This window comes from Amblyomma americanum, chromosome 3, assembly GCF_052857255.1.
Source record: "Amblyomma americanum isolate KBUSLIRL-KWMA chromosome 3, ASM5285725v1, whole genome shotgun sequence".
Lineage (NCBI taxonomy): Eukaryota > Metazoa > Arthropoda > Arachnida > Ixodida > Ixodidae > Amblyomma > Amblyomma americanum.
In genome coordinates this window covers 163,045,644-163,068,749 of record NC_135499.1, presented here as the reverse complement: position 1 = coordinate 163,068,749, position 23,106 = coordinate 163,045,644, and the positions used below count along the sequence as shown (strand labels likewise).

Sequence of the window (23,106 nt, the reverse complement as noted above, 5' to 3'; positions counted from 1 at the left end):
GCTCTAATTAATTTGCTATCATGACCGCCTGAACCCACAGACGTAGCAGCTGTGAGCGTGATCAGGCAACCAGTCATGCGTCAGTCTTGAGTGTGGTCTTGAGCAACGTTGGCAAAGTCAGCGTGGTGTAGATAGTGAAGAGGGCTTTCAGTGTCTGGTGGCGGGCGGCGTTTCCGTTTGGTCTGTATTTCTTCAGTGGAGTTCTGGAGCTGTATTGATGTAAGCGTTCCAAAACGCCGGAAGACCACTTGCGGCGTTTGGAAACTCCAATTCGTCAGTTTCTCACCTATACGTTAGCCTGGTGCGCTTTCGGTTCCAGAGCCCACATACGCATGTGCAGTTGGCTGTCATGTTCTGCTGTAATCAAGGTCGAAACGTCTGAGCTATACATACGTATTTGATGGAAATACGCTGTGTTAAAGATGAAAAGGATGCAGCAAATAGGCACACAACACACAACGCTATGGTTTCGTTGTTAATGGCTTTCCTCGTAAGTGCTGTGAATAATAAACTAGCCGAAATGCAACACAAACTTCATGATTTACAGCTGGAACTATATATGGGAGACCATCCGCCGACGACACCCGCGTTCTGACACAGTTTCGCGGCGCGCCTGAGGGATGGCGCTACAGTGTCTCTTGAGTAGTATTGAGGAGGAGTCGCGGTGTCGGCGCGTGGGTTACATAACGATTTCCACACACTGTCGTGTGGATTAAGGGCTGTGGCATCTACGTAAGAGAGGATGTGGCGGTGTGAAGGTGGCGGTACGAGGGTAGCTAGCAGCGTTTGGCATACAACCTACGACCAAACGGGATAGTACTTGTGTCGACATGGTATTTGAGACGATGTGGCGCACATCACCACTTTAGTGATCTTAAGGTACTCATTCTCATCTTGGACGTTCCAGTGGTACTGGCAGTTGGCGTGGCTGCGCGCATAGTGAGACGCAAATCACTTGAGATGTTGGCCACAAGCAACAGTGAAGATGTGGTCACGGAGGGAGAGAGTGATTGCAAAATGCATCGCACGCATAACGCTAACAAAGCTATACCGCTGAGTTTTTCGATTTACGAAGGATAGCTTAACATTTATGTTTTAATTTTCATATCATGTAGTGCCATTTAATTCTTACATTTATTTTTTATGCCCTGGCGCTCGGTTCCTTTTTTTTTTGCTTGTTACACCGTGGATTTCATCTACTGTATGAAAAAAGCTTCACGTATTTCGCCTCGCTGGTGAAATAAGTTACTAGGCCATGAATGCGCCCCAATGGAAAGCCCTCCAGCCAATGGAGGCGACCGGTTCCATGTCGTCGTGGTCTATCTCCTAGCGTGAAATCTCAGATGAATGGCAGGTGCCTCTGTTAAATGGGATTGACCTCGAAGTCTTGAAAATCGGTCGACCCCATCAGCTGGAGGGCCTCCTTTGAGGGGCGTTTGCCGCTGCGTTCTTGCATTATTGCGTTGTATCCGACTGTGGTAATCTCTTTGGCAAGAAAGTGCGCGAGAGCGCCCTAGTCCCCTACAGCTACACTACGCTATGTATGTAAAAATTCTGCGGAAATTTTGTAACTTCCGGCACTTACAACGCCATTGTACAGCGGCGAGAGCCGTTATGTGGAGCCCATCATGGGCCTTTATGTAACGATGGTTTCTAAGTATAGCAGTTGGCAGGTGCACCGATCCCCTAGACACTCTCTCTCTCTCTCTCTCACACACACACACACACACACACACACACACACACACACACACACACACACACACACACACACACACACACACACACACACACACACACACACACACACACACACACACACACACACACACACACACACACACACACACACACACACACACACACACACACACACACACACACACACACACACACACACACACACACACAAACACACACGCACACACACACACACACACACACACACACACACACGCACGCACGCACACACACACACACACACACACACACACACACACACACACGCGCGCGCGCGCGCGCAGCCGCCGCGTTGGTTTAGTTATATAGTTCCATAAAACATTGGACTAATGCGCAGGTATGTATGCCCCTTACTAAAATGTGTGTTCACCTTCAACTTCACACCATACTGTGCATGCCATTCTGCAGAAAGTTTCGTCCCGTAAGAAGAGCTCCTTGGAGTACTGGGCCATGGCATACAATAGGGTGGTAAACGTCTTCTACGTAAAGCACGTATTAATGGTTCGCCAGTCAGTTTGGACAGCGCTGCAACATCCTAACAGGCAACAAAAAGGTATGTCGTTAAGTAAAGGTACTGCGCAAAATAATACAAACATGGACGAGAAGGGCACAAGGACGGGTCCATGTTTGTATTATTTTGCGCAGTACCTTTACTCAACGATGTACGACCGACTCGCCCAACAGCGTGCACTCCTGAAAAAGGTATGTGTCATTTCCGACAGCTAGGTCTCACAGCCGACTCTGGGCACCAGGCTTCGTGCAAATATAAAAAAAAAAGGCGCAATAGTTATTAGCCTCGCCGTACACTCTAAACATTAATACGCCTATACAGGAGTAAAAGGGAGCTTACACCCTTTTTACTTACTTTTATGAAAAGCGTACGCCCTTGCGCTTTGCTGAATTTCATACTCAAGCTGGCATAGGACGAACACCTCTTATCGGCAGCTGAATGCCAGTGGGAAAGTACGTCCTGCACTCTGTCCCTTATTTTTTTATTTTAACGAAAAAGGCTGGGAGCGGGGGGGGGGGGGGGGGGGGGGTGCAGGGCACCCGGGGGAGTAAGTAATGCCTACTCTAAATAAGATGCCAGTTGTAGTGTTACAGCCCGAGACACCAGTAAAAAAAGAAGAATAATAAACTCACTTGAAGCGAAAGCAAATAACAATGATATGCAGAACGAGCGCACCGAAATTGCGACTTAAGGTGATAAGCCCATATAAGAGGAATGTTTGTTATTGTTGTCGATGACGTTGTTGTCAGCAGCGGTTTTGTGTTTCTAAGCTATTTCCGGCATTTGCTCGCATTGCCCGCACTTTCGATGTTGAGCCATTCTGTGCCCGGACGCGGAAGCATATAGCCTAGCTTCGCGGTTCAGCTGACAGCGCGGGGACACGTGTCACAAAGCACTTCCTGCAGCGCCAGTTTCACTGACCGCTTTTTGACGGAGAACTGAACTGTTTGCGTCCTCCTGTGTCGGTTTCCTGTCAGGCTTCAGCTTCGAGCGCCTGGAAAATCCCCAGAAACATACCCCTTTTGTCCCCAACTAACGTTGTGCTCTTGCTGAAAGTGAACGAGGTGGGCGTAACACTTCATTTTAAGAAGAGTATTTGGAAAGAAAAAGTAAATTTCGCGATAATGCAAAGCACAAGCAACCTGGCGGCCGTCTAGCGCACCGAGGGATATTCCCACACCTGAAATTGCTGCGGCTAACTTCTCGCCCCTCCGAATAATTTCAAAATATTAAATAAATATGATTACGTAACTTGCAGGGGGTCACAAGTTACTTAATCAAGCATATTTGAGAAGGTAGTTTATGAAGAAATAAATATAACCCTGCGTACACAGGTAACCAACAAGAAAATCGAGCTTCATTCTGGATAAGTGAAGCAGGACATTTTAAAGATTTACACGTACGCAAAGTAGGCCGTATATGAAGGTTTAATAATTGGTTTTTTGGGGGAAAGGAAATGGCGCAGTATCTGTCTCATATATCGTTGGACACCTGAACCGCGCCGTAAGGGAAGGGCTAAAGGAGGGAGTGTAAGAAGAAAGGAAGAGAGAGGTGCCGTAGTGGAGGGCTCCGGAATAATTTCGACCACCTGGGGATCTTTAACGTGCACTGACATCGCACAGCACACGGGCGCCTTAGCGTTTTTCCTCCATAAAAACGCAGCCACCGCGGTCGGGTTCGAACCCGGGAACTCCGGATCAGTAGTCGAGCGCCCTAACCACTGAGCCACCGCTGCGGGGCTTATATGAAGGTTTCGTTTCTCATTTGTAACAGTACGTCATGAGTTACTTGCATTCCAGGAGTCCGTGGTAGAGACAGCACAACACAAAGCGAACAAGGTATGGGGAAGCCTCAGCGGCCTAGCCAACGTTTTGTTCACTTCGTGTTTACATTCCAGGGCCAGCTTGTACTGCGAGGGATGGACATATTGGATCATTCAGAAGGTCAGTTTCCAAGTGCCCTGAACACTCGCCAGGGCCGGAAATTATTCTTCTAGTTCTTACTGTGTGCTATGCGCGTACATCTCTATAGCCAACTCGCACGCAGCATCACTATTACATTAAGCGCTCAGTAGCCTTCTGAATTTGCTGCGTAATTATCGCAAGCGGATCTTTTTCGCTCATAACATTTTTCGTCTCTATAACCCGTCTTATCCCAAGAAGAGACCATGACATCAGATAAGCACGCATAAAGCTTTAACGTGCTGCTTGAAATTAATGAAAGGTTCTTAACTGGTGGGCTACGCTGCATTGCCGCCATCGTGCTGGAAATGTTACCCGCGGAATTTTGCGATTATAGTATAAGCGCTCTTAACAAACAGCCTTCTCGACTGAGATACAGGTGTCTTCGGTCTACGCTTGTGATCGATTTTTTTTTCATGCACAGGGGCACCTTGTTGCACGGCTTCGCACTGTCCAAGAGCAGGGCCCACGTAAATAGGTAAAAAAAAATGTGGTAGCGTTTTAACGCATTTAAAACGAGTGGACGTGCGAAAGCATGCGTTTAGACTGGATGGCTCATGGCTTTGCTGGGTCGTCTGGCGACGATAGTGTAGTATTAGTTGATGAAGACGACGACGTCGTGAGAGTGTGTATATTAGTTCGATTGTAAGACAATGTGCAATGCACAGAGCGACAGTGTGTTGCAGTTTAACACGAGGCGTGATCGGTTGCGGCGATAGCATGCTCTCGTGCAGTGGTCAGCTAAGCTGATCTGTTCGTGCCGTCGTGGGTTCGAAACCGAGTCGCGGGACGAGGAGGAGGAGGAGAAAGAAGAAGAGGAATGGCAAGGAGGTTAACCGGAAGAATAATCGGTTTTCTGCCCTACACGCGGGAAAGGGGTGAGGGGATAAAAAAAATGAAAGAGAAAGGAGAGTAGCAGAAAATTGCAGTCAGTATGAAAAGTCAGCGTTCGTTAAAGTCACAGCCTATCGTGCAGGCCAGAAGTTCGCAACAAGCGGAACAGTGCCTTGGAGGCCTTCGCCGCCGACGATCGCCACGGCCAGTGGCCGAGAATCTTCATTTCCGACAGTGGGCGTGGGTCTAGCCTCTCCATCGCACGGCAGAGAGACTGCCTTTCGGCGCTGTAGGCAGGGCATACGCATAGACTGTGGGAAATAGTCTCGTCATACCCGCAGATGGCACATACGGGGCTATCAGCCATACCGATTAAGAACGAGCAATGAGTTGCGGCAATATTTATTTCTGCATGGGCTGTTGCTATGCTATAAGTTTGGCCAAGGTCCTTTTCAAGGTCACCCTCCCATTGTCTGCAGCTGGCGCGACGCTCATCGGAACTTACCCGAGCTTCCTCCCATTGGCTGCATCTTGCGCAACGCTCCTCCGAAGTAACCCAAGCTCACCCAAGTTACTCCGAGGCTTCACACAATATTTTTTGGCTGGGTTTGACCCCATTAAGTAGCGCTTTCGCACTAAAACTCCCACGTTTTAACTCTATCGGGCTAGACGCTCTCAGGATAGCAAACTTGCTGAGGATCACAAGCCGACGTGCTTTGGCACGTCTCCCTAAATTCGCAGTTTGTTGCGTCAGCATAGGACCGGCTGCTTGTGTGCGTGGTAGTCGTAAACAGTCACTGACACCCAATTTACCGTCTTTTGCATCACATGCAACAAGGTCCGTATAGCTTGTTAAATAGCATTCAACGCAAATATGTGTGCCTCTTCAGCAATTTTTTTTCTTATAGGGAGCTTTGGCTTGTACACGACTGGTCCTCGCTTTAAACGCCGTTACGGCTAACAGAAAAACGAACTTCTGACTGCTACGATCGGTACTATCTGCTCCGCTAACCGCAGAGGCACGAAGTATGCGCGAACTTCCGTCGGTGCATGGTGCGGCACCCACTGGTTGCGATAGCCACTTAAGGCACCACTGCTCGAGGCACTGCAGGACACGTACGACGTTCCGCGCCGTGCTTCCTGGAATTCAATAAACAAACTGTTCGTTACACAGGACATCTTTATTATCAAAACAGTGTAAAAAAAGACCCGAAGAAATGTGTGAAGAATGCGTGAAAATAAAGGTGCGAAGACTTGCACGCTTCTGAAATGTCATCAGGTCACAGCAAAGGCACTGGTTTCACAGGCTTTGACAGCGAGGGAAGTCCTGCGATAGCTACAGAAGTCGCAGGCCGGCTCGACGTCCTGGTAACGCCGAATCTTCCCATAAACTCATCAATCCCCATGGTCACTATTATCGGATTCGGCATGTAAGGCAAATTCGGAAACTTCGAGGAGGGTCTCTGAGTCGACGGTGTCGACGGATACTGTGTTGATGGGGTCGACGGACTCTGGGTAGGCGGGGTCGATGGAGTCTGGGTTGGCGCGGTCGACGGGCTTTGAGTTAGAGGCGACGATGGACTGGCATGGGAAACCGGGCCTGTCTCTGCTGGAACCGTCTGATTCGAGGGCTCCGTCATACTGGGCGTGTTTGTCTCACTTTGCGCTGTTGTTTCAGCATTTGTGAACATGGTTGCCTCAACATCGGTCGGTGGAGTCGCAACTGTCGACGTTTCCGTTTCCTCGCTGGGCCACGTTTCCTTCGCTGGTGTGTTTGTTGCTGTCGGCCACGTGGCCTCAGGAGGCATCCATGTTACATCTAGTGTTGAGCCTGCGCCTTCTTGCGGTCTCTCTGTGGTTACTGAAGATGAATCTGTAGGTTCTGAATAGGCTCCTGTAGCATCTGATGGCATTTCCGTATCCCCTAACGTCAGCCCTGTCGAGTCTGACTGTGCTTGTGTCGCTTCTGAATCCATACCTTCGCTCGGAGCTTCTGTTGTACCTTGTTCCATGGGTGCGACCGTAGAAACATCCGTCGGATCCACTGAGGCACCAGTTACATCTGACACCGACTCCGCAACGGTTTCTGGGAACTGTGTTGTGTCAGTTCCGTTATTTGGTACTGGAGCCAGGGAAACATTTCCTGCAGGTGGCAAGGGTACAGCACGCCTTCTGAGTGTGTGTTTCATTGAGGTGCCCAGCGAAGGTCCTCCAGCAGCCACTTGGGTACCTACGTAAAAGATTCAGCAGTTCAAGTAAGCTTGCAAGTATTCTCGTGCATCTAAATCTAAACAAACGTTCTCAAGCATGCCGTGACGGAAGTGTGGTGAAATGCTTCGACAGTAAATCGTACTTGCACTCAGTACAATGTCTCTCTTCGGGTACTCTTCAACTTACAAACTGAGAAATGACACCAGGGCCTACAGGCCCACCGTGGATGCCCTCATCCGTGTATGCCAAGCTCTCGGTTGATGCTCCTGGAGAAGTTATCACACCACCCCCTATACCAACATCAGTAAAAGGTGGCAGGCTTGGAGTACTACGGTGGCCGTCAATCAGATGGCCGCTTATGCCTTCGTCGGTGAATGGAATATTCCCCGAGGTTGTTGAGGACACTGGTGTCGATGACGTAAGATTGCTCTCCATGCCGGCTGTCGTAGCCGTCGTCTCTACACTTATGCTTGTTTCTTGAACGGTCGGTACCACAGTACTCGAATTTTCCTGTGCTTGCATGGTAGTGCTCATCGTTTCGGCTTGGCCTGGCGACGTTGTATCTGGCCTGGTGGCACTGGTTTCGTTTTGTTCTTCTGTCGCAGCAGCTGTCCCGGTGGAATGGCTTTCTGTCTGCTCTTCGCTACTGGTGGAAGTGGGGCCTGAAATTGTTGAAAGACTTCGAGTAGTTACCAACTCGATCGTCGTGATCTCACTAGCGATGTTCGAAACCAGAGTGGATGACTCTAAAGTGGTCGTTGAGGTGCTCGTTAGCTCGGTAGGGGCTTCAGTGTCAGCATTTGTCATCGCCGATGAGTATGAACGTGTTGAAGTTTCCGCGGTTGGCGACTCTGTTACTTCTCCTAACGAGGATGTGCTGCCAGTACTCGCCCCTTCTGTCGACATGCTCTCTCTTGCCGTAGGAACAGTGTCGCTCGCAGAAACCTCATCAGTGTTCGTGCTTGAAGCACTCCAGGCCGGCTCCGTTGTTACTGTCGTATACTCTGTTGCTTCGTGCGTTTCCTCAGTGGGGTTTTCCGTGCCCGACGTTGGGGTAGTTTTTGTACGTTGCTCGGTTGTTGAAGGAGTTAATTCTAAAGAAGTAGTAATATCGGTGACGTCATCAGTAACGACACTCTCAGATCCATCGGTCCACCCTGACGTTTGTCGTGTGCTTTCTTCAGTAGTCGTCTCCGTATTTTCATGATGGTTTGAAGTTTCTTCTGTGAACGTGCTAGTCACGCTGACAGAAAAATACGTTGTAGCCTCCGTATGCAGCTGGCTAGAAGCCTCAGTTGAGGTATCCGTTTTAGTTGGCTCTGTTTCGGTGTAGGAGAGACTAGAAGCACTTGTTTCTGCAGTGTCAAATTTAGTGGGTGTGGCAGCTGAATTTTCCGTCAGCCAGTCTTCGGTCGTGCTCTCAAGGCCCCGTGTCTGAAGTGATGAAGATTCTGTGGTCGTTGTTTCCAAAATATCTGTCACTGTATATCGTTCCGTAGTTGGCACATGACCATCTGTCACAGTGTTACTGGTCGCTAAGTCGGTCGTCAAGTGAAGCTCGCTACTTGTCTCAGTAAATGTTACTCCGGTCGTTGATTCAATTTCCACATTTTCGGTCGTGGAAGTCGAGGCTGCAGTACTGTGATACGTCGTAGAGTCGGTGTTCGTATAGACCGAAGTCGACTCAGTGCCTTCTTCGGTAAACGCATCAGTCATAGTCAGGTCTCGCGTACTCCACTGGGTGCTTGTCTCACCAAGCGTTGTGTCTGGATCGATAGTGTGTGATTCGCTCCAAGAAGTGGGCAACGTAGACCTCGTGGTCCAGTCTGTTTCGTGAGCCGTCTCCGAAGCCGGTTCGTCTGTGACCACCGTTGTGGAGTCGGTAGGAGAAGTGGGAAATAGTGACGACGTTGTTTCCGGATCATACGTACTCGCTGTGCTCCGCATATGTTCATCTGTCGAGTAAACCGTTGTTTCTGTAAGAGCACCGTTTGTGGACGTCTCCAAAGTTTCGTGCGTGTTATCTACCTCCGTTCCAGTAGTAGTGTCCTCTGTGTTTCGCGGCGTAAGCGAGGATGACGTCTGGCCTGTGTCCGTGGTTATGTCACTCCATGACGTTGCTTCCATCGTTACTGTCGATTCCGGATACGTAGATGTTCCTCCAGTGTTGACGGAGGTCTCCGTGGAAAGTGTATCTGCGACGCTCTCTGTAAAATCAGTACTCATTGTATCGCTCGTTAGTGTCGTTTCATGATAATTAGATGATGTAGAAGTCCATTCGTGCTCGGATTCCGCGGTGGACCCTAACCCGGTTGTCACATGTTCAGTGCTGGCAGGCTGCGCGCTTTCTCCACGCGTTTCAGTTGAGAAATGTTCAGTCCCTGTACTGGTTGATTCCTCTGTTTCCGCCTGCGTTGACACTGTTCCGCGAGGAGGCTCACTGTTTGTCGTGGGTGTACCGAGTTCAGTAACCGGTTCAGATGAGCTCCCGGTTCCTGTGGGCGCTGTTCCCGTCTCGTGTGACGAGTTTCCGCCGCCTGTACTGGGCGTTGGCGTCCTGGGTGTAGTTGTCGTCAGAGACGTCGGCGACCGCGTCGTCGACGCAGTAGTCGCCGGCCGTGTGGGCCTCGTCGGCTGTTGCTGGAACACCGGAATGGACATGAGCGCGTACAGGCGCACTAGCTGCCGCACGGAGCTGGAGTTGCCGAACACGAAGTTGTACACTTTCTCTAAGGACGTGTTCCCCTGGGTCTCGCGCACCACGCCGGCGAGGTATCCGAACGGGCGGAGCGTGCCGCGCCGGTTGCCACTGGTGCTGTTCTGGATGTCTTGGCGACCTGGACGAGTGGGTATAGGGCGGGCGAGACAAGCTTTGAGTGGAGGCAGGCCGCGTCAGAAGTGCAGGCGCGTGCAGAGTGCAGCGTGCGTGGGAGACGGTCCAAGTGATGTCGCAGTATACCAGCGCAGCGGCGAGGTGCGTGCGGTGAAGCGTTCGAGCACACAAAACGGTGCGAAGCGAATGCGCACCGTTGTCCTGTTAGCCAGCGTGCTTCGAGCTAATTTCCTATGGTCCGATACAGCTCAAGAATGCGACGGCGAATGTCCATCAAAGAAGGCCCTCTAACCAACAACGTCGACCGCGGTTGTCATGAGGTCGAAGTTAACACCCTAGCGTGAAATCGCAGGTGACTGGAAATTGCTTTCCTGAAATGAGATTAACCGCGACGTCACGATAATCGGTCGACGCCATTGGCTGGAAGGCCTCCTTTGACGGGTATTTGCCGGAGCGTTCTTGACTTGTACCCTACTATTTGTATCTGCTTCTATTAATGCAAATACCGGCAAACATTTTCGACCTTTGCTGCGTTATTGTGTGGCTAGAGTACTGGGATTATACCCTCTTTTCATTGGAAGGAAGAAAAGGAGGGTTTAGAAGCACTTGCTAAGCACTCTGTAAGCAAATGGGCGGAGGTGAAGCCGGCTGGCTCAGCACCTCGACTTCCGCCCCCCTGCTGTGAACGTGAGTGTGCATCGTCAGCCTTCAAAATTTCTTAAAGGTGAGAGGCCAGGCCTTCATATATGTTATGACTTCTATGGATGCTACAAGATCCGCCACTACATGGTTTAGAACAAGCCCATTGGGCTGCTTACTTCTGGCAAAGGCTGTCCACATGTATAGGACATGACATGAAGTTATTTGCTCCTCCGTTCTCTCGTAACTTCTTTTTTTTTAATCCAAAGAAAGAAAGAGAGTGAAAAGAAAAGCCGAAACGTTAAGAAGAGCTAATACATTTTTTTCCAGCGTACACTGGTGCAGAGGATGAAAGGAATGAAAAGATAAAAGGGAGGTGAGAAAGACAGTGCAAGCAATGGGCGCAAGCAAGACAGGGTGTACCAAGCTGCCACAGACACGCTGGCTCGGGACCGAGGGTTTGAAAAACGGCAGCAATACTTTTTGAACTCCTCAGCGCCAGCAATGTGCGAGACCTAAGCCACTTTATCCACCTCATTTTTTAATTACGATCAGATGAATTTGCAAGATCATGAATCGTTTCTTCAGGCACACAGAGAAAAGTATATATATATATATATATATATATATATATATATATATATATATATATATATATATATATATATATATATATATATATATATACTCTTCATTACGGCGAGAACTCGCCGTAATGAAGAGTTTTACGTTTCTGGGGGCGCTTTATATTTTCATTTGTTAATTAACTTAAGGCACAGACACGAGACCGCTTAGCAACATATATGTGTGTGAAGGTTGTCCGCACTGCTTCTCACTTCCTTCCCGAAAACGGACAAGGATTACGCACCAAGCCCAAATATTTCGAAGTTTGATCATTTATTTTTGTTTATCAATTACTGCTGGCTGCCCTTTGGCGAATAGGGCAGAAGTGGTACAAGCAAAAAAAAAAAAAACCCTAGTGATGTCCACATAAGATAATGAAACGAACACTGTTCATGAAATAGAGAAAGAATAAAAACATCAAAATAAGCTAAGGAACACATAGTTGGCTTCCGAAGACAGCAGAAGGGGTTAACAAGGGGTAAGAAAAAGCCCACACGCGCAAGCAAACACCAATTCTTTCATTGCCAACGGAACAGAAATGCTTTTGTAGCTAAGCATTGCATGAAGGATTCTAAAATTGCGGAATACGCGGCGTAATATTTGTATAAAAGCAAATAATACAATATAAACAACTGGAATGCTTCTGCTGAAGTCTACAATTCGGGACAGTTTTGATCATTTCGCTCTTGAAGGGAATGCAGATATGCCCCCCCCCCCCCCTTTTCCTCTCTGACAATAACTACGTACGATAATTGAGAAAAGAATGTACTACCCCTTATATGTGGGAGAAAAGCAGCTAGCATGGTCGACGATTCGCAAAGCGCGTGTTAGTTGTGGTTTAAGCGGAAAATTAAAGCAGAATTTTTTGTATAGCAACCCGCCAGTCGCCATTAATTCGTACTAAACCAACCGGTCTTCAATTAGTTTTCAACTTCACTTCAATGACCCGGCCGCCTTTTAAAGCGTATAGTTCACTCATGCTCTCCTGTCAAACAGTCACTATTCTGCTTCGAGTACACAATGCCAGAAACTGTATAGCAGCAAATGTGAGGAAAAATCAGTGAGCAGCACACAGCTATCAACCGTGGTCAATACCCACCCTGTTCCTCAGGCATCACTGCGGCTTCTGCGTTCCTCGGCGTTCCAGAAGCGACCAGGACCGTCAGGGCCACCACGATGCATCCGAGGGAGCCCATCCTCTGCTTCGCTGGTGCCGGCGACTGCGGGCCGACGCGATGGCGCAGCAGTGTGAAACGCCAGTGGAGGTTTTCTGCGGCCGGAACGACTGCAAACCAGCCCCTGTGCCTTTAACCAGCAATGCTTTTGTTGCAACTTACGGCACGAGCGTTTGCAGCAAGGGCTCTGGGCATGAACAGCACGTGTTGTGGTCGAGCTTCGTAGCGTACACACGCTCCAGCATCCGCCGCCATCAGTTGAAGCGTGAATCCGGTCGCCTAAGCGCCGACCGAGGCCCGTCTGTTGCGTGCATTGCCGCTCGAGCGGAGCTGAGTGCCAGAGCACGGCTGGGCTCCGCGACTGCAAGTAGTTCGGCGCACACATGACTCTGCCGGGCCTATAACGCACAAGTTTGCTACTGCTTGAACGTCCCCACGCAGTCATGAGGACTCTGCACAGTTATCGACTACAGGGTAGACCTCCCTGTATGTCCCATGGTATAGTATTCTAGCCAGTAATAAAATTTAGATTTAGGAATTCCGAAACGCCTCAGCAGCCTCTCTGGAACTCCATGCGTGGAGATGGGCATTTCAATCAAATCTGAACGGGATCAGAGTGTTGAAACAATTATGGAAAGTTATTTTGCCAACTGAATGGGGTGCATCTCCTCTTGGTAGCAGTACCACGTCTTACTTTCTCCTTTTTCCCTTGCTTCATTATTCCGCGCACCGTAAGACCGTGCGCAGCCATACAGCTCTCGTTGTGCTGCACAGGACTGTCCACGCGGGATGCAGATTAAGGGGCCTTGCGTTTTCACTCGGTATCGAGCATTCCCGTGGCCCAGTCCTGGATCCGTTTTCCAGGGATGGGAAACGCACCCGCGCGACGGGCTTCATTGCGTGCACTGTGCGCAAATGCGTGCGTGATGCGTGCGGGATAAATCAAAGGACGCGTGACGCCATAGGCAGCCCTGTACCAATACACCTCGTGCGTCGAACGCTTTTAGAGAGCGGTTTGAGCAAGGCGAACGTCACTACTGCGGTTCGGCAGTCGATGCAGTGACGAGGGGAGGGGGGGTCCTCTTTGCTTCCACTTTTGAACGCTGCGCTTTGGCACAAATGGGATCAGCTCGCAGGGTCGATGACACGTAGACCCCCTTTTTTTGAGATGGCCATTGTGGTGCTCAGTGAAACGAGTGTTTTGTCGTGAGCCGGAAGGAGTGGAATTCCACGGTCTAATTGTGACCAGCAGTCCAGCAGAGTTAGAAAGGGGAAGAAAATAAAAGCTAAATAGGGCTGTACTGAGAGCACTGAGCCTTTAAATGGGAGTGCAGGCAGAATAAAAGAAAAAAAAATGGGCAGCTGCTGGTGATGTGACATATTGGCCGTGGCATGAAGGAAACCGCAGCTGGACTGACGCAAACTCGAGCATTCCACTAATGCCCCGCGAACCGCAGTTGCAGGTGGAATCAGACAATTAGCTGTTGCTCATGCTGGACGAGAAGCGAGAGGAGGGGGACTGCTGGCAAATAAGTGTGCACGCGGCTGGCTCTGCGCTGCGTCCGTCAACCGCGCAGGTGCGCGTAACGCCAAGTGCGGGCTCACTACAAGAAGCTGCCCAAGGCTTTCTGGGAAGTAAACAATCTCACCCGATTTTGTAGATAACCTGAGAAGAATCCTAAACAATCGCCTTCCATTCGGTGAAGTAAATGGGCAAGAACAATTCACCGTGTTATCCTTCGCTGGCAAAAGAGATATGTGTCAGATATGGCAGTAACTAAATTACAGTATTTATTTTGGGGCAATAATTTCGCGGTCGAAATAATTAAGCACTGCCGCAATAAAATTTTAATGTTTAGGCAGCAAGTTTAGGCGTTGAACCAACCAGCTACCACCTGTTGCTGACTCAACCATACAGTATGCACGAGGCACCATTGCACAAGCCGACCTCGTGCTAACTGCTTGTGCCCGCCTCTCGTATCACAAAAGTCCACGAAAGTACGCTTATGGCCACCGGCATGGAAAAGTCCAATCCGCCTTTTTCATTTTCCTGTGCTGCCACCTCGCGTACAACGCTGGAAGCTCACTGGTAGGGTACTGCGCGCCCAATCCGGCCGGACTGAGTGCCGCTGCGGAGCAGGTTTTGTTGGAATCTGTCAACGATGACGTGTCCTGGGCAGCACCTGGTACCTGGAGGATTTCTAGGGTTGACTGATGGCTTGGTGCGAAGTCCGAGGCAGGCTGTAGTGCCACGGCCGCTCAATGGCAACGCACTTGCAATCGTGCCCAAGCGCTGCAGATTAGCTACACGAGCTATAAAAGCACAAGCGTACTCGCAACAAAGCAGCTCTGCTAGCACTTCACTGTATTTTCCCACAACACACCACTGCATAGGTTAAACAAGCATGCGCGTCCGTAGAGACGAGCGCGAGAGGCGCACATTAATCCATTCCGGCGATACCACGCAGAGCTCTTCATCATGGATATGATTCGAACACACGCATAACGCACCTTCTTCTTCTTCTGCCTCTTAATACATGGCATATACCCACACGGGGGGATTGGCCAGGGTGTAGTGGCATAAACAAGGAAATTTTCATAGGAGATTATGACAACATTTTAGCACCATGCGCGAATGCTCTCGTAGCTTCTTTTTCGTTGCCCGCTCCATCACGCGTTGAAAGCGGCTCACAGCACTGGCCCATTTGGCCTTCTTGCTTGAGAAAGCCAAAAGCGTCGAAACGAAGTCTGGGTGCCGCGGTGACATTCGAGGCCTTCCTGCCCATGAATAAAACACTTCGTGATAGACTGCACACGCATTTAAACACAGTACCTCGTCCGTACCTGTCACAAAGTGATTCCCGCACAGTCTTGACGTGCTTGACCGTGCCCAAGGGCGGCACGATCGTCTAGCCGGCGAACTGCTTTTATCCACGCTTCGCTTCGAAGGCTGTCCCGGGAAGCGCTCGGAAAGCGAAAAAATCCGAGTTTCCTTTCCTTTACATATTGGGCATTGCTGCCGTATGCAACACATTTCGTAGGTATCGCCAAATGCGTCGCGCTGAACGCCCGACGGCTGCAGCAACGCACCCCGCGTAGGAAGCCGGTTTGTTTATACTTCCACGACCTGTCTCGAGTGGAGCGAGCGACCCTTCCAATATGTTTCGCGACACCGCCACCAGGAGATGGGCGCATGCGCAGTCGCGTCGTGAAAAAGGCGGATTGTCTGCCGGGTCCGTTGCTCACGCGGTGTCCATTTTGGTGCGTTGGAACCTGAAAAACTCGTTCCCCTATCTTGGCCTTTACCGTGTGCTCCGTCAGGTGACTAACGTGACTTGCGAAATTGTTCCGCTTAATTATCCAACGCTGACTCCGCCCCCCTTGCGACTGACGTACTTCACAATGTTTTCGTCGTTAGTATAAAGTTCGATTCTGTGGTTATTTCTGGGCATCGGCATGCATATTTTCATCAGCAAAAAACACAGTTATTGCTGAGAAAATTTCTATCAAGATCTTCAATCCACACGGTCTAAACTCGTGACGTCTACAGCGAAACGGACTCCGTGATTACCCAATACACTGTGTAGCGCAGCAAAAGACGAGGACACAAGAGACGAGAGACGAGAGACAAGAGACGAGAGACGAAGTCAACGGTACATGGTGACGTAGCCTATAGTCTCTGAGATGTGTGTCCGAAAAACTGTGTCGACGCACCATGGACAAACTACTTTCGAAATCAGCCGATAATGGCGACGCCTGTATTTTGTTTCTTGGTTGTTTCTGTAACTTATAGAAGCTCCGTTTTAAGTCAAAGTGTTTCAAAGAAGACTCAAAAATTTTCAAAAGTAAGTTTTGGGGATAAAAATATGGCTTTTGCGGCATAGTATTAACAGTGTTGGCGGACACAGGAAAGCCGGTGAACTGTCTTCAGTACTAAGCTGGTCAACTAATTTCTGACAACTAACTTTTTAACTATCACAGATAGGCAACTGGTTGCAATTAGAGATTTGTGGCCGGCCGTTAGTAATAGCCATATCAGTGTTTAGAATTTCGAAAACGCGATCACCCTCGCCGCTGTGGCTCGACAAAATTTGGCTGCATCGTGCGAAAATACATGCGTTTTCGAAAGCAGGCAGGCAAGGCAACTCCTCCAGTGCACGTAACTAGTCGAAAAAGCCAAATTTTGTTGAGTCACAGCGCCAAGGGTAATCGCGTTTTCGAAATGCTGAAAACTAATATGGCTATTACTAACGGCCGGCTACAAATTTCTAATTGCAACTAGGTGCCTAACTCTACTAGTTAAAAAGTTAATTATTAAAATTTATTTAACCAGATTACTACTAAAGACGATTCATCGGTTTTCTGGCGTCCACCAACACTGGTAATAATATATCCCGCAAAAGCCACATTTTTACCCCAAAAAACATGTATGAAAATTTTTGGAAGTGTTCGCTGAAACCCGATATATCGACCAAGGCCAGGTTCAATTTGTTCGCCTTCAAGCCGTACCACGCTGCTGGTTCCCTTCTAGCTTAGCACCGGAAGGTGGCTTTGCCACCGGAGACGTTTGTCACGAAAGAAACGAAAGTGAAGAGAAGTTCTCGCGCAGCTTTTCCCCTTCTCTTCGGCTGTGTCTGACTTTTACACATATTTCGCTTTTGTACAATACATTGACACAGAACATTATTTTTAGTGAGCAAGTGTTTATGTGGTGCTTTACTGAGATATATCTTGTATAGTACAGAGCGAGCTTCGCAGTTAAGCAGGCCATCTGGATACTGCATGGTACCCCTATAGCACGAAAACCGTACAGATCCTCTCAAGGCAGTACAAAACACTAATATATGTCACCTTACTCACCTTATCAAAGCGCATCAGCATCGAAGCACACCCTGAATCTTAAACCTCTTGCTGCGCGTAGAAAGTTTGCCAGGTTATCGTTCTTTCGTATAGCGCCATAGCGTCCAGCCATTCTCCCGGAATCATACCTTCCCTGAGCCTCATTGCTCAGCTCACCTTGATCAAGTCCGCCAGATTCTCGCTCGCACAGTAAAATATCAGAACTCGCCGCTGACGTTGACAATAATGAATGGAACGCATAACCGTCAAACATTGTCAGCCATACTGCGTCATCGTCTTTTCAAAGATCTTTACAAACATTTTCTAGCACAGAAAACGTGTCATGCTTAACCGAGAGTGACAAATGCCGTTAAGTTTTTTGCCGGCACCTTTCTGCTTTAACATTGAGTTGTCCCTTATATGTTAAAGGATGCATGTTTTTAGCACCAACCTCTTTGCACTGTTTTGCGCTGTCGCGCGCAATGCTTTCTGCACCGAACATTGAGAGAGAGAGAGACTTTATTTACACCGACATAAACCTCGGGGCAGGGGCTCAGCCAGAGGGAGGGTCTCCCCGTTGCCGGCTAAAGCCCCTTGATAATAGGAAAGTAGCGACACTCTCCTCCGCGCCGCGCTTTCCTCCTCGATTCTCCTCGCGCGGCGGCTGCGAGCTCTGCGCACGACACGCTTTTTCTCCTTGGCGCTCGCCGGTCGGCCGCAGCAGTGAGTGAAGCGAAAGTTTTTGGTCCAGGTCTGTGCTCCAGGAGTGCGCAAATAATTTGAAAAATTGCGAGAAAAGCATTGAGAATGCCCAAAGTAACGTTCATGAAGAGATCGGTTTCTTCTTAGAACTGTTTGAATGGGGAATACTGATGTAAACAAAACTTTCAGGCGAGTTCGGCACTGCAGACGCTTTTTAAGTAACATGATAGGGTGTTTTACTTTGTGCACCTGATCTAGTACTGCCCCTGACTTTGTCTGTGTTTGTTTTCTTAGGGCGTGAACTCTGTCACCGCGGTAAAACTTCGAAAAACGACCCAGGCTGGTGTTTTGAACTTCATGATCAGAGGTCAAAGCGGGACATGGTCTATTTCGCTACTGCCAAGCTATCTGTCTAAGCATACTATATGTCACGTGATCAACCGTTAGTTTGGATAATTGGTTAATTATGCACTTATTTTGACCAATTACCAAGCCAAATTAATCTATATTTAGTAAATTGCAATTAAAACCCAAATTTGCGCTGCAGCATCCAGTCATATATCGTTGGAAACCTTAGGCCAAGTGTAATGGCACTGTTCTGGTTAGCGATCCGCATTAATCTGCGTTAATTAGTTAATTTTGTATTAATCCAAACTTTAAGCTATACGATCAAGTCATATACCGTGAAAAAGCTTAAAATTAATTCAAATGCTCTGAATCAGTTAGCAATCCCTATTAATTAGCGTTACTGAGCTATATGCAATCAAAACCACCCTTGGCATTATAGCATCGAGTCATATACCTTTCGAAAGCTTAGGTTTAATGCAAATGAGCTGCGCAAGTTATCGACCCGAATTAATTAGTTATAATTATTTAAATGCAGTTAAATCCAAACTTTCACTATAGATCGAAAACTAAGGGCAAGTGTAAACTCATTATGCTAGCTAGCCAAACTTAAATATAAACTTCACAACAACACAGCTAATACTCTAACTAGGTTTAACATGAACTGCTTCGAAATTTTTCTCTTTGTGCATACTTGCGTGCAGCAGGTCTTATTTAGCATGCACCCGCTTACAATAAAAGAGTCATGAGTGCATCTTCCGTCCATATGTTTGTCTCATCAGTGTGAAAGTGGTTTTTTCACTCTAGTCTGTTCGCTGAATAAAACAGTTGCGCACTTTCAATGCGCTCAAGGAGCGCGGACACCCAATCATCGACCGCAATTCATCGAAAATTATCAGGAACTAGTGTCAACGAAGCTCAAGAATATACCTATGAGAGAATGCACTCTATATCTCTGGGCAAGATAAACGCCTCTCGATAATGTAATATTATACTTGACGCCGAAATTTCGTTCAAGTATGTAGTAGGGGATATAAAGCTGGTATTTTGATTAGGAATCACAAAAAATGTATCATTAAAGAAAATGAGAGCATGGTCAGCAGGATGATTTATTTTCGCGCACGCACAAGAACGTCGATTGACAAGATACACGTAACATACGGGAGTATCACATAATATTCAGCATCTACTCTAGTACAGAAATGTTCTATGCAGTATTGATGACAGTTGAGAAAAAACATGCTCACGGAAATACAACAGTGGTGCATGTCATAGCTCAAATCAACATCACTTTATACATGTATACAGCAATTTTATGCAACTTGAAGTTGACGGACAATGGGATCTTACGCTAAAAGCTTGTCTGTTAAAAACTGCGGAATTGTTTTTACAAAGGCGACGCTGCAGGAGCAAGAACTAGCACGTTTTTAGTCCAGTCGCTATTTGCAGAGAAGATGCAATGCGCCGATGCTTTGGTGATTCGTTGCGTTCTGGCCTCGCTTGCAAAATAATCTAAAAACGAAGCAGCAAACAACCCTCGAAGGATGCCTTCCAACCAACGGCGTCAACCATTTGTTATGACGTCGTGGTTAATCCCCTAACGTGACATCGCATGTGGCTGGTAGGTTTCTGTGTGAAATAAGATTAACCGCGCCGTCATGGTGATTGGTTGATGTCATTTGCCGAAGGGTTTCCTTCTGGTTTCTTTTTTTAGCTGTATCTGACTGTAGCGGATAAAACGCGCAAGTGATACTTAGAAAATAGCAGTATATCTACAGTGAATATTGGTAACCTTGGCTTCATACACCACGCAAAAGTCTGCCTTAACCAATATCAGTGGGTAGCGACTGTGGTGTTTGACTTTTACGCCCTCTCCTAGGGCTCAGGTTACGTACAAAACTTTACAGAGGCAGTTGCACCCCATTTACGTCTTGCGCAACTGCTTACTGCCACCTCACCTGATGGTTGACACTGCGGCACGCATGTCAATCCTCTGTGAAGCCACTGCTTCTTGCGCAAGCCGTCACGCTTGCCTTGAGGTATCATGAATACCGCATAACCATCTTCAGGCCGCTTGCTGCAGTTGTACTCGCAACAGCACGGCATAGCGCTTGCACGTTGCAATATTCGCGTAATATTCGCTCGCCGAGCCTAGGAGAAAAATGGCGCGAAGGAAAAAGAAAAACACAAGCAAAACGCCGGACCGACGCGTTTCCAAGGGCAACGGCAGGGAGACCAATCGTCGCGCAGGAAATCGGGCGGAGAGCCGGCCCTCAGGGAAGGGGAACGAAAGGGGCGAGAAGGCGAGGAGGTCGCGCGGCGGCGGCAAAGTTCAATGGATGGATTAGATGATTTTGACTCAGAGGTACGTTCCAGAGATTGCAAGCCTCTGGGTCTCCTGTAAGCTCACTATGCAGAGTAACATAAGGGAAGAAGTGATTGGCCTGAATTTTTCGCCAGTCCCTACATTCTTAGGGTGTTGGGGACCTATCTGATGGTGGACAGATCCTTCGGCCTAGTCTGGGAGTCTCAGAGAGTTCCGTGAGGGGGTCTTTGTCTCCGTGTAGCGGGGTCTCGAGCGAGGCGATGGGCAGCCTCATTGCCTGGTAGACCCTCATGAGCTGGAACCCAGATGTCTGAAACCTACCGGTTTATCGGGTGCTTCCTCAGTAGACTTGAGTAATCGAAAAATACCTTGTTCCATGGCGTTGCTTGGCGAAGACGCCATTGTGCCACAAAAAATCAATCATCACCGTCGACGCAACTGGAGTTGTAGCTGCTGCCATGCAGTATAACCCTGTATGGTCCAAATTGATCCGAAATCATCTACTACGGCACTTAATTCTTATTCTTTTAGCACGAAAGTCCACCAGCAAAGCTTAAAAAAGCGAGGTGTTGTGTGAAGCCTCCACAATTTTGACCTTTGACGGAGCGCCAGTGGCGGCTTGCGCAGCTATTCCGTAAACGCGGGAAACCACAAAGCACAAATTTTGCTTTTATATTTTTGTGATGCAGTGTCCGTTGACATATCTAGAGTGCGAAAAAAATTTCACGCGAGAAATTTAAATTTCACAAATTTGATAAACAAAGAATACAGATATATACCTGCGCCTTGCTCCTAGGAGTGCACCAAAACAAACAGGGTCAAAATAAGTAAGAGTCTTGAAGAAATCTTCTCCACAAGGTGAGTGTCTAAGCAGAAAACTGTAACATAAAAAAAAACGCCGATTGTTCAAGCATTTCCCCGGAATGCAAAGCCGCCGCGGCTCACGAAACAATTTTGTAGAGCGCATCCCAGTCGATATCAGGAATAAAACTTCAGGACAGCAAACGAGCCACACAAGCGGATGCCATAATTTCAAAAAAATTTCCTTGGCCATCTTTTTTTCTTTTTTTAATTTCAAAGCCGCGTCCCATCCTTAAGGTCTCAACTACGAAAATCATCGGTACGTGATGCGTTTCTACTTCATGTGACGTCAATTTCGCGGTGCGCCTATGCAGGCAACTATTACGTAATGCCAGTAATTCTTTCCTTCCTCCATGCGTAATGCGGTTCTATTCACTGATCTATTCTGTCTACGCTATAGCCGGCGACGGCCGTCAAGACTGCCGTCGCAAGGTTGCGTTGCATCTGATGTCCGTCAAGACGCGGGAGGCTGTCGGCGTGCAGCGGCTCCGTCAGTGCAACAGCTCTCACTGTTCCTTGCACATCTGGCGCGATGCAGCAGCGGAGCGCTGAGGAAGGACAAACGTTCCTAATTACCCCGCGCGCACCACCGATCCCTTTATGGTAAACCGCTCAACGGCGAAGTTGACCCGCAGGAATTAAGGAGGGTAAATACTCATCGTGCCGGCTAGCTCTCTACAGGGCACGTACTACATATATTATACTACTTTCTTATCTAGCGTAAAGGAGCACCAGTGGAATGACGGTGAGGCCAAGATCACCTTAAAACCTAATTTCCGCGTTGCAAAGAAAAGGCGAACGATGGCGGAGCCGTCCTAGCTGACACTCGTCCCTCGAAAAGCCGCTCGTTATACAGCTGCTGCAGTTCCAGTTTCGAGTTGCAGGCGGCCGATATCTCATCGATGGCGGGTGATGTTTATCGCTTTAGGGCGTCATTTACCTTCCAGACGCGCGTTTAACCTAGCTCTGTAGCACAGCCACGTTTAACTGACAGCTGCACAGCGCAAGAGAAACGACGAGGAAGACGAATGCTAGCAGCGCGTGCCTTTCGATGTGCACAGCGAGAGAAAAATTGTGCACGGAAAAGAGGAACGGAAGAAAAGCGCTTTTAGAAGTCAACTAAACCAAGCATCACGAATGAAAGACCATTCGGGCGTAATTGGGTACAGTATGAAAAGGTACTTGATACATACCGTTGGAAAAGCAGTGCCGTACCTTTTGGCGGCGCTGATGTGAACCAGAACACCGTCGGCACCTCACCAGATAGTAGCCGCGCTGTCGCTCCGGTTCGGTCGAAACATAATTCGGTAAAGCGGTCACTGCAAAGTCTGCTGCCTGGCGAAGGTTTCCACCTATTCTTTCTTAAATTTGTCCCCCATTGATGGTATAGCTTAGGCTTAGAGCGCGGTAACATGCAACACAATAAAGAACAGAGTTGGCGACGCTAGCGCAACGGGACGACACAGAGCTGAGGAGTTCCGTACCATTTTCGTACGTGATGTGCG

At 48.4% G+C, this 23,106-nt stretch overlaps 1 protein-coding gene across 3 annotated transcripts; it reads right to left on the bottom strand.

The window, feature by feature from the left end:
* Positions 1 to 6,208: 6,208 nt before the first annotated feature.
* LOC144125320 (uncharacterized) lies at positions 6,209 to 23,106 on the bottom strand. 3 transcript variants are annotated; one of them, XM_077658584.1, is made up of 3 exons: positions 22,795 to 23,106; positions 12,453 to 12,889; positions 6,209 to 10,094 (listed from the first exon to the last, which is right to left on the bottom strand). In XM_077658584.1, exons 2-3 carry the CDS (start codon positions 12,547 to 12,549, stop codon positions 7,435 to 7,437), a joined length of 2,757 nt encoding a protein of 918 aa, XP_077514710.1. In that variant the 5' UTR covers positions 12,550 to 12,889; positions 22,795 to 23,106; the 3' UTR covers positions 6,209 to 7,434. The 3 variants fall into 3 exon arrangements, with proteins under 3 accessions (XP_077514710.1, XP_077514711.1, XP_077514712.1); XM_077658585.1 differs by having other exon boundaries at positions 22,817 to 23,106; XM_077658586.1 differs by lacking the exon at positions 22,795 to 23,106 and having other exon boundaries at positions 6,209 to 7,276; positions 12,453 to 12,843.